The sequence below is a fragment of the Olea europaea genome, unplaced genomic scaffold (assembly GCF_002742605.1).
Source record: "Olea europaea var. sylvestris unplaced genomic scaffold, O_europaea_v1 scaffold139, whole genome shotgun sequence".
Classification (NCBI taxonomy): Eukaryota; Viridiplantae; Streptophyta; class Magnoliopsida; order Lamiales; family Oleaceae; genus Olea; species Olea europaea.
In genome coordinates, this window is record NW_019231420.1 from 447388 (window position 1) to 459897 (window position 12510).

The 12510-nt window shown below is 31.1% G+C and overlaps 1 protein-coding gene across 4 annotated transcripts; it reads left to right on the forward strand.

Moving 5' to 3' along the window:
- The first annotated feature begins 524 nt into the window (after positions 1-524).
- LOC111375593 lies at positions 525-4033 on the forward strand. 4 transcript variants are annotated; one of them, XM_022998434.1, is made up of 5 exons: positions 529-1061; positions 2092-2156; positions 2606-2654; positions 2787-2916; positions 3201-4033. In XM_022998434.1, the coding sequence occupies exons 1-5, from the start codon at positions 875-877 to the stop codon at positions 3274-3276; spliced, it is 507 nt and encodes a 168-aa protein (XP_022854202.1). In that variant the 5' UTR covers positions 529-874; the 3' UTR covers positions 3277-4033. The 4 variants fall into 4 exon arrangements, with proteins under 4 accessions (XP_022854204.1, XP_022854202.1, XP_022854201.1 ...); XM_022998435.1 differs by having other exon boundaries at positions 532-1061; positions 3256-4033; XM_022998433.1 differs by having other exon boundaries at positions 530-1061; positions 2787-4033.
- The last annotated feature ends 8477 nt before the right edge of the window (positions 4034-12510 follow it).

Below are 12510 nucleotides of genomic sequence, written 5' to 3' on the forward strand. Positions count from 1 at the left end.
TATGAGAGGTCTTTTAATGTATTATGCTATTTGGTATTTGTAGGAGTCGAAAATTGATTGAAAATCACGTCAAAATTGATTTTCAAAAGAGTTCTGATCAAATAAGGAAAGTTACCTTCATGTGAACATATTTGTATCTATACAACAATAAGCATTTTGGTCATAACTTTCTCTCCCGATATTCGATTGAGATAATTCAAAGTACATTGAAAAGTTTAGTCAAAATGCTACAATTTTACTATAAATGTAATATATTAAATTTCGGACATTTACTATGCCAAAAATGAGTCTCAATCTTCGACTAAAAATTTAGAGTATAACCTGTGCGATTAGAAATTGATTTGTGATAATATTTTGATCGTATTCCGTTCCTTTTTTACTTCTAATTGTATCCAATTAAATTAACTCCTAGCAACCTTCAAAGTATCATCTTATTGTCTAAATCAACTATTGAATATTTATAATTTGGTTCTCAGACTTTGAACTTCGCACTTTTTAATTTGGTGGGAAGTCTGTCAATTACATAGACAATGACTTTATTGTAACTCTGTAGTCAACTCTGTTTTTCAAGCATCTTATTCAATTAAGAAACTGCAAATAGCTCTTTACTTTCGCTAAATACTTCCTTAATTTGTTGCTATAACGAAGCTGTTTGCTTCAATCTTCTGTCTTTCAATACTTTGAGCACGTATGAGAGATGGCTTATGGTGCTCTTTGTTCTCTTGCTCAAATTCTACGCCAGACCCTAAATCGTGATTATCAATATTTGATTCTTGATGAGAAGCAGCAAATTGAATCACTTGTCGAAAAAGTTACTTCCTTACAATAGGATTTTTCTTTACAAAAAATAACAGAAGATGAGGAGACAGATATCATGTATGCAGCATATTTTGCCGAAGATATCATTGAATCCCGCATCATAAAACGATTTCGTACAGAATCTGCAGGTCATGAAGACGGGAGCACGGAGAAGAACTTAATAAGATCCGATGTCGTACAGAACGAATTCTCATCAATTTCCACCAGATCTGGACTTGAAATTGTGGGAGTGGGTGGAATCGGTAAGATTTCCCTTGCCGAGCCTTGTTTGGTTTACATTTTAATTTTAATGCATTTTTTTTCCTCCACTCTTTTTAATCATATATTCTCCAATAAAATGATATTATATGTAAATCAATATTTTTTTCATTTTCTTGACCATACATTCTTAAAAAATAATAATAATAATAATAATAATTCAAAAATACAATTCCCCCAAAAAAATATTAAAATAGAGCTCAAATAGGGGCTAAATGAGTTACCATTGTTCATTTTTATTGTGTGTCGTTTTCATAATCGTGCTTGTAACATATGTAGAAACTATAACGTGCAAAAAATCTTATTGCTGGCAAGATGCAGAAAATGGCAAGTGAATTTTTTAGCAAATGACAGAGAATACGCAAGGAACTTTTGAAAAGTAAAATGCTCTTTAATTTAAACAGTTAATCCTTAAATTTGCAAGTTTTAATATTTTACTTCTTGAATTATTTATAGGTTATTTGAATATTTTAGCCATTTGTAACTAAATTATTGTACAAAAATATATTAAATAATAAAGAAAGGAAAAACAATAAAAGGTAAAATGAAAAGCTAAAAATAAAGTGTAGTTAAGAACTGCATAAAATTTTACTATTTTTAATTTATATTTATTTTCTATAATAAAAATAACGAGACGTTAAGCTTTCATAATAGAATTTTAAAAAATGTAATATTATAAATTTCTATGCTCGACTTAACCCTATTGTTGCAGCATGGTAGTATCAACTATCCAATATCAAGGATTCAAGGCAAAACTATGAGGGATTCACACAATTCAGCCCCTCGTTTGAGCCACATTATTGTAAAAATGAAAATGAAAAATATAGTCGTTATGGATCCTACACAAAAGATAAAAAATCAAATATGGTGGCTTGATGTGATGGATAACGATCATATTTTTTATTTTAATGAAGAAATAATGGGGCTCAAACAGGCCTGATTCGCAATATAAGTTGAGTTATACCATATTCAAAATCCACCTACCCTTCTTGTAACACTCTTTCTCAAACACAGAGAAACCCTGCACGTTTCAGACCATAAATGGCATTGAACAACTTGCTAGAACTCGCCAATTCAAGGTACGGACGTCCCTACACTATAATTTTTTCAGTTATTTATTTATTTATTTTTTTCTACTTGCTCAAATTTCTACCACTGTTCGTTTTAATTTACTTGGGCTGGCATCTACAATCAGCTGAACGCGTAACTAATGTTTGGGCTGGACATATTTTCTTAATAGTCATTCATTGTTACCCCGTTTATTAATGTCCTGAAGTTTAAACGTGAATGTTAGATGAGGTAAAATGCACCAAACAAACTGCTAGACTCGAATTAGCATAGTGGCATTTATACAATCATGGAACACGACCAAATCAAATACAGGAAAACACAAACCTACGTACACGACATATTTTGTTCATTATCCTACTTTTTTGGCCTTTTGGTTTCATCCTGTGTTACTTCATTAGCCGTTCTAGTAAGTTGAACGCTTTTTATTGAATAATTTTTATATTTCAATGTTTCGCAGGCATGGTTTTTAGATTCTATTTATGTTGTATCACGTGGTATAACGGCAAGTATGTTTTCATCTGTTACCCTTCTCTTTTTAAACTTGTTTGTTTCAATTTGTTGGGTTGCAACTCTCAAGTGTTTCAATATTAGCTAGCTACAATTTTGCACATAACGTGTTCTATGTCTGCGCATGACAGTACAGAGGTTGGCAACTTGTGGTACTAAGATAGTGATTATTTCCTTAATGGGGGCATCAGAAACCATGGAGAAGTTGAGGACACGGGGGATTGATACCTCACTCTTTGTGGGAGCCATCACTATTGAAAGGTTTGATTTCTTTAGCCTCAAAGTTATGGTCCATATGCACTTGCATTGTCAAGATTCATCAATAAAGGTTTTTTATTTTTTTTAATATTATTATTTTTTTTATTAAGTTAATTCCAAAAAGTTGTGGTTGGGAATTTCTTATTAATAATGAACAAGAACTGGGTTTATTCATGTTTTGGCTTGTCATATCCATCTATTCCATTAATTATTGTTAATTAATATCTGGTTTGCGCATTCCTATCGTATTGCTTTATATCATAATACCACGATTGTTTTGCTTGAAGCAAATATAATACCTATAAAATGAAACAATTGTTTCATGGCACTTATCGCAAACAGGGTAGATGGTCCACGGTTTGACCAAGAAGCTGCTATGTTTTCAAAGGTATGCCAAATTTAGATTTCTTTTTACCAATATTACGTTCCAATTCTTAATGCAAAGTTTCTCCACCTTTTATGCAATAAAGTCATTTCCTATGGAAATATTTGGCTTTTTGTTGTTGGATGTCTAGAGTTTAATATACATTGCATTTTGTCTCTTGACCGCAAACCAAGGTAAGGTTGATGGGGGTTCCAAGGAGCAAGAGTCCCCGAGTCCAAAAATTTCGAAAGTGTTTTAAAAGTACTTTAGGAAATATGCACATTTACTAGGTATGTCTCCTTTTTGTATATCATGGTAAAGCGAAATAGAGAGAGGTGTGAGTTCAAATCACATCGTAATTCTTCTTTGATATGGTATGATTCCAAAACGAGATTTCTTGGACATAGATTTGAAATTGAAAGTGAATCACCTTAAAGTGTCTTGTTTTCTTAATTTGCGTTATTAATTGCTCTGCATGATAGGGAACATTTGTTCAATTGATGGCATTTGTTGCTTCTACTTCATATATTGTTGGCCTTATTTCTAGCTATGGAACATTAAATCACTAGAAAATTGAAAGTAATCCTTATTCTTGTTGGAAACCAAAAACAGTTACTTAAGGATCCACATAAGATCTAATTCTTACGCTAAAAAAGAAGTCCAGTAAAAGATTCCACAGCCTCTCTTTTCTTTTGCTTTTCCTTTTTTAATTGTTCTTGAAGAAATAGAAGTGCTTGACTAATAAACCTTAAAAAATAGAAGTACACGGCGCATGACTTGTTAACCAAATCACCTCGATTATATAAAAGCTGCATATGCTGCAGGGATCTCTTCAATTTTTTTGACTGGTGATTTATATGGGCATCATGGATTTGCTGGTATTCGTGATCTTGAATTTGCTGGTATTCGTGATCTTGAACTTGCTGCAAAATATGGTGCTCATCCGACTTACTTGCTTCCATCGTTTACATGGTAGCGTCTATATTGTTGGGCACTTTAGATCTTCCAAGTCCTCCAAAGTTAGGAAGACTAGCGCCTTCAGTTGTATTTAAATTGTTTAAATGATATTGAAAATTATATATTATAAATGAGGATAATTGGCGCAAAAACTCATCTACTTTTGCCTCTATTGTAGAACACCCTCTATCCTTTCAGATTGACGGACAACTCCCTTATATGATCTTTTTAAGTGTGGAAGACCAATTCTCATCCAAATTCGTTAGTTTAAGCGTTAAATCCACTTAAAAATGGTCAAAACCAAAAGAATAATTGCAGCTGCAGTTTCTAAAATTTTCATTTATTGCAGATTATATTCGAACTTTTTTTTATGTCACGACATCTCAAATTTTTAAAAATGTATTTTCTTTCCCTATCTCAAACAAAAGGACAAATTTATAACTTCATATTTTTCACACAAAAAAATTAAAAGTTAAATAAAATAAACCAACAAAAGGAAAAAAAGAAATTAAGAAAAGGTTATCTTCTTCGACAAAACGAAAATCACAAAAAAAAAAAAAAACCCACAAATGCTGCATTTTTAACAAACAAGATCCCTTGAAGCATTCCCATTAAACCACAAATGGTGCGCTAATATTTTAAACTATTAAGGTTTAGCGAATGGACGGCAAAAACTGTTAAATTAGCAAAGGTACTCAACCATTATAATTAAACGATATTAGAAGAAGCACTTCTCAAATAAAAGGTTAGTTACAAACTTAATTAGACAAATAGTATTTTTTTTAAAGCCTCTACCCACCACAAAAACATGACTTCAGCAATTGATTTCTGTTGTTAACTTTGATGACCTTTAACTGTAGTCGAAAACCCATGGTGAAAGCATGGCAAGTAAAATTAAGTCCCTATTTGAGCCCATTTTTCAAAAACTCATTTTCTGTGAACTCATTTTCAATCGTGCATTCGTCAATAAAATAATTTCGTACGTAAATCTAAATTTTTTCATACATTTTAACCCCGGATTCTTCAAAAAAATACTTTACAAGATTCATTTTTCACAAAAAATGTGACTCAAAAAAAAAATGTTAATTGTTTTGAGACTATCATTCAAGGATAAATCTATTTGTACAATTTTTTACGACATTGTTGAAAATTTTGTAGGTGGCAAAAAAAAAAATGTTGGTTGAAAAGATAAATTATTTTTTAAACTGTTCAATAACGACATGCCGCGTGTGTATGTGTGTGTGAAAAATTAATATATCGAATGACCACTTATGTGGCTTAAACAAGTTAAGAATTATTCAAACAAGAGGAAGCCACGTCCATCAACCACCATTTGGTGCCTCACATCCCTAAAATTTTCACCAACGTTGACATATTTGTAGACACAAAAATACATGCATATGCTATTTCTTTGTGGCTTTATACTTACCCATCACCTGGTGTGTCGAAGTGGATTGGTCTATCTTGGTTTGCGACAATTTAGCTCGTGTAAAGCCTAGTACAAGATTGCTTCGTAGACATGTAAAAGTATGTTGTGTTGGACTTTGTCTTGAATAATTATAAAAAAATAATTTCAAATTTGATAAGTTTGTAAATTTTTAGATTTTTTATTTATTTATTTATTATTATTTTTTTTGAAGATTCGGACTGACACAATTTTTAAATTAAACCAAATCAAACCAATTAATTTGATACGAATTAAATTCGGATGACTTTAGAGTAAAATGTTGAACTCTTGGTAAAGTCTCGTTATAGTTTTTCTTTTGTGTTTGTGTTGGGCCTCTGTGGATTAATGGGTAGGCCTTACAGTGAGCCCATTCATTTTGGACCAAGTGGGGCCTTCGTAGCGTGTCTTAGAGCCGCCAAAGCCCAATAGCTTGTTGGGTATTTCAGCCCAATTCGTAAGTTAAAAAATTTTCTGGGAATTTACAAAATCCACCCTTGTATAGGACATATTTACACCAATCATGCCATTAGTACAAATTTTTTAACAAAAAATTTTGACAGACAACACTTGGTGTGATACCATTGGAAGATGAGAAAACAAAAAATAAAAATAAAAAAAATACAGGCCAATAAGGTTTGGCCACATCGGTGTTGATATCAATTCTGTTAAAATTTTCCTATATTTGGAGCTTTATTGATATTTAAACTCTGCATACTGTATTTATCAGTATAAACTATAATATCATAACATAAAATGTTTGCGAAAAATTGTACAAATTATCTATTAAAATAGTTAAATAGATCAAAACACCCATAATCGAAAATAACATATTACACTTTTTGTATTACATTATATTACGTTTTATATACCGATTTCTCAGCTGACTTTTTATTCTTTAAAAGTTGAATTACTATTCCAGTTTTATCTTTAAAAAATTATTTTTTTTTTTTCCTAATTCTTCTACCACTCCATAAATTAACATTTATTTGACTTTTCTCACTATGTCATTTACACAATTTTATTTCCATTCTATAATTTTATTACTTGTATTTATATATTCCTATCTTCTATAAAGCTTTCTTGCATAATAAAAAATGTCTTCCATGGTGACTACCAGTAAAAATTACACATGCATTCTTAAAAAAAAATTAAGTTGCAAATTAACCAACTTAAAATAAACAAATTTAATTTTGACTACAAAATAAGAAATAATGTCTGAAATTATTTTTAATTTTTATTCATTAAAAATATTAATTATAGGATAGCAATTTTTACGATTTTGAAAGAACCCATTGAAGTATTTTCTATATTTTTAATAGTTTATTAATTTGCTAAAATTAATTTTATTGATTTTATGTTAGAGTTAGAAAAAATGATAGAAAATTTTATATTAATACTCACATTTAAAAAAATTAAAAATAAAACTACAATGAATACTCAACTGGAAAATAGCTGCAAAGGCGTCACATGAGGTAATGTATATGGTGTGATTTTATTTTATTTTTTGTTTCACTTAATGATATTTTAATTTGTTCACCTATTTATAATGTCAGATTTGTAATTTTTTCAGAAAATTGTGCTATTAGTAACCAGTATACAAAATATAGCATGTAAAATGTCAAATATGCATGGTATGTAGAGCGTAATTCCACCCCCATATTTTTTATTAAGGAATATCATATAATATTTATAATTAAGAATTATAATAATTATTATTAATTAATTAAATTTTAAATTCTTTTGAATGTTGCTCTATTCATTCACCATTCTTATATATCCATAATCCATTCCACTCTAAATTTATCGTCTATTAAAATTTTAAAATTTTTAAGAAGTATTATATTCATCCACATTATATTCTAACATTATATTTATTAAATTCATTCATTTAGATACTATATATCCCCAAATAAATGTGATTTTTTTCATTTTAATAAGCCATGAAACCAAGTCACCAACTTGCAAATGCAGCCCCGTTTGGCCCTTATTAAGTTTCATTTTATTTTTCTCTATTATTTTTAACCACACAATGTTTAGTAAAATAAAATTACACGTAAATCAAAAAAAATTCCTTTTTTTTTTCAACCACTCATTTTTTCAAAAAATACCATTCCACCCATTTTCATTTCCAAAAATAGGGGTCAAACGGGGGCTAAACATAGATAGTAGTTATTTCTGGAGCATAGATGCCTAATTCAAACAATGATCTATTCTAATAATTTTAATGGAGGTAGCTCACTTCTTTTGTGTTCGAGTGGGTTGGGTGTTCGGGAAAGCTCTTGACTCCCGAGTGGGGGTAGGAGGGATGGAGCTAACTCACTCAGGAGTTGGTGATAGGAAGCTCGTGACTCCCAAGTGAGGCATAAGCGAAGGAGCTAACTCACTCCGGAGCTACTGACAGAATTACCGTAATGTAATTTGAACGGCACAACTAGATGATCAACACAATTAGAATGTTAATTCGATTCCATCGACTTCACGATATTTCTTTAAAATGAATTTGCGGGCTTCAAAGGTTCTAAAGGGGCTTCCCAAGTTAGAACAAATTCCGTCTCCTTTGGAAATAGCATAGCAATATGCAGGAGTTCTAACGAACTGAAATGAAATGTTTTCATTTTGAGAACAATATCAGAATGAGATTCAAAGCAGAGAAAATTTGCAATGAAAATAATGTGATTATTCTGACAACAAGGTAGGCTATTTATAGATTTGTTTGTGGCTATTCAAACATCATTCAAGTCTTTTCAAAACAGTTGTCACTATTCAGACAACCTTCTAAATCTGAATAGACAATACTGTTCAGAATGAAACACTACGTCCGTTAAGTTTGTTAAATCGGATAACAGTCGATCCAGACCAGGAAATACCCAGAAAAAGCCAATGGTAAGAAATAAAAAATGCCTTTTAAAAATAGTTTCATTACGCACCCAAGAATTTGATTAGTTACAAGTTGGTCAATTTAATCCAAAAAGATAATATAGTATAAGGGTCCACCTGCACTCAAACACAAACTGGACAGGATCGGACTCTACTCAGACTCATGCTCATGTCATCGGACAATTGGCATTGTGCGTGTAGATTTAGGATCAAACCCAATAAGATATAGGTCTCCCCATTTCAAGAACTATTGGTCCCTTAGGTCTCAAATCTAATTTCCAAACTTCTACTGTATAAACCACACAAAATTTTCCTAACTTTTCAATGTGAGATAAGTGTGTAGCAATTTTCAATAAATCAAATTCTTTACTAATTTATAGTTTCAAGTAAGTTACTTTGACATCAAATATTTCATTAAATTCTAAATGTTTTTCAATAAATAAATATATCACATTAATCATCTCACGGAGTAGAACGTGAATATGTTTGATCTCATTAAAATCGTAGTACGAATCCCACTAAAATTGGAGCTCAAATTTGACCCAACTCACTAATTAATAACCATTTCCAACAGAAGTAACCAATGCAAGTAATTTTGCTGTCTTACCAAAGCATGCGATTAAGACCATAAACCTAATTGGTACCAATTCATGGTGATCTGTCTTACTAAATTCAGTTTTACTTATTTGATAACGAAATGTTCGACTGATCTACTTGAAGGCAACCAAGTGCTTGACCTAAACTTGGAATTGCAAATTAAGAATTTCATATGCAATCAACAAGTTAGATTTAACAGAAGAAAAATAGAATCTGAGATATCATTTTTCCATCTCTAGGTGCAGACAAAGAAGGTCGTGCAATTCTTTGCTACAATTGAGGAACAAGAAAAGAACATCAGGCCATACCAAGTGTTGCATTAATTTTTTGAAAGTTCTGTAAGTATTATGCCCTAGGTCCAATTAACTTTGGACATAAATACTTTTATATATAATTAATGCAATTAAATGGCAGATCTATTATTAAATTAATAGACAATTAAATAAATAATAAAGTCCGTAGATTCAAATATTTGTAATTTGTTAATCACAAGGAGTTGTGATTGTGAGATACAAATTACTTTTGATTGAATTTTAAATCATCCGTGGTCGTAAGTAATAACGAGATACGGATATCGTTATTACGGATAGACCATCACGTGTGGCATTTCTTACTTGTGAAGTAAGTAGCTGATCTCACAAGTTAAAGTGTAGTGACACTTAAATGAACACGTGGATATTTTGTTATAGAACAAAACATTGGAGACCGTCGAGAGATTTCACATGGATAACTATCTGAGTATCAGTGGTTAATCTCTAACGTTCGGTAGTGAAATTGGTCATTTAACTTGAGGTCATCATGGTACCTTATATGAGGACAGTCATACTTTGACGGTGTTGGATGTTGCTCTGAAAAGGGCCGCTAATACGACATCGTTCGGGTACGTCAAGAATCGTTTGAAGGTTGTGATTAATCAATAAAGGATTCGTCACTCTTAGATAGTAGGAGATTATAATCTGCGTTTCATTCAATTAAGTCGATGATGAAATCCTTGGCCAAGGTGTACTCATAAGTCGAAAAGGAGTTTACGATTTATATTGACTTAATAGTGGAGTGAAAGATATGATCGATGATCGAGATTGACACAATTCCATATCTCGTAATTGACCGGATCATATTGATGAAGGGATTATAGTTTCACGGTAAACGAAACGAATTTGGTTTTGTCATACCACGTGACATTTTCCGTCACATGTATTGCCCTGACACATTGTTAGATGTCAATTAGGGACGGCGAGTGTGAATTGACGATAAATTAAAATGGTATTTTAATTTATCAATTTTAATTAGATCAAAATAATATTTCACGTCGTTAGGCATCGTGATCGGGAACCTAATGGGTCACACACAAAAGATAATTGGAAGATTGTAAATTGCCAATTGGTTAATTTAACAATCGTTGGATAAATTAATTAATTGAATTTGTTATTTATATTTCTAAATTAATCAATTGGATTAATTAATTCACAGACCGTCTTTAATTAATTGGATTAATTAAATATTGGACCGGACCGGGCCGAGTCCATTTGGGTTTATATAAATACATAGCTAGGGTTTGAGGTCCATATGATTTTCATTATTCTTGCTGGCACAAGAGAAAACCCTAGAAGCTGCAATCTTATTCTCTGTGTGGATCACCGTTGGAGGCTGGACAATTGGACAGCAGTGGTGGCGAATCAAGGTTGATGGAACGAAAAGAAAAGCAAAGAAGTTTGCAGATCTGAAAAGGTACAATCTTATCACAATTTCTATCTAAACACAAAGGCGATTCTAGATGGGAATCGAAAATTATTTTAAATTTCGCTGTGCATGTATAAGTAGATTCCCAACAAGTTCCACCACATATGAAGTAATCATGAGAGCTTTCCCCCCAAATTTTTTTTTTTTAATTTGAAATGCTCTCTATTTAAAGAGTCATTTTGAAATCATGCTTCAAGAAACTCTTTAAAGTAATATTTTAATGGGGCATTATTATAAATGACCTGCTACTATTCATTTTTGATAAAATGTCTATTATACCCTTAATGAAATAATTTATCATATATTGCACAAAATATCTTTAATTTATTGGGATAGTTTTAAATTCCTCTATTTCTCTCATTTCGAGTTTTAATATATAATTTCATCCTTTGATCTAATAAATTAGCATAATCTGTAATATAATTGTCATGTAATTTACTAAGATTATCAAATTCCTTCGATAATATATCCATAATCTCTAATTGAGAATAAATATTTTCTATTATTTCCATTAATCTATCTAACAGATTATCTAATCATTTAATTGTATAACCTGGCATTATTCAAATAATTCCTTGCAAACTTTATGAATAATAACATACTTAGATAAGTTTTTTGCAAACATGAACAGTAATAATCCCTACGATTCTTTCAATATATTAGAAGAATTCTTTCTAAATTTAACAAAGACAATAATTTTACCTTACTTTTATTCTTAAATCTGTATTCTTAGAACCGAGTGACCTTCAGGCTCTGAATCTGCAAACTGCTCCCTTAAACGGCCTCTTGCCTCAATGAGAATTCTGCTATTTCAGCTTCTTGCCCTCACTGTATCTTTTCTTAGAATTAAGAATAAAGATCTTAAGTAAAGAAAATTCTCTCTTTGTTAAAGTAAGAAAGAGATTTTCTTCAATCTATCAAGAATCTATGGGATAGAAAGTTTAGAAACTCATATCTTTCTGATATCAAAAGATTGAGATTTTATTTCTATAATGATTTATACAAGATTTATATTGTATACAAGGGGTTTCCAGAAAAACTGGTTTTGAAAAAAGCTTAAGGAAAGAGAATGGTTTCTAACTCGAGATGATCCATTCTTTCCCAAATACCTCTATTTATACATGATTCAAACTCACTATTATTGATCTATTACATCATTGCATACATCAGATTTTTGAAAAAAGGCTCACATGCCTCTCTATTCTTTTCCTCCTGGGGTCTACATTTTCACATGCATTCTTTGAATTTTCATCAAAGGGACCTCCTTTCTTCTATTATTGCCTTATCATCTTTGGCTCCATATGCAGCTGGCTAGATGCTTTTCTATTATTGCTTCTTCATCTTTGGCTTTATTTGTAGTTGGCTAGATGCTTTGGTAGTGGTAGGTCCTTTTCTATTTATCAATCCTTCAATTTTGTCTACATGTGGGGCACTCCCTCAATCTGCATGATTCTTAGATTGTTGTTGGACTTTCACTAATTTGATGAGTATCAAATTTTAAGATATATTCCTTTAAAATTGTAGATTTTTCTTTTCTATTGTTTGTAAGGAGGGTCCATCCTTCATATTGGCACAAGCATCTGAATTTTTTATCATATAAGTTCTTTGCAATGTT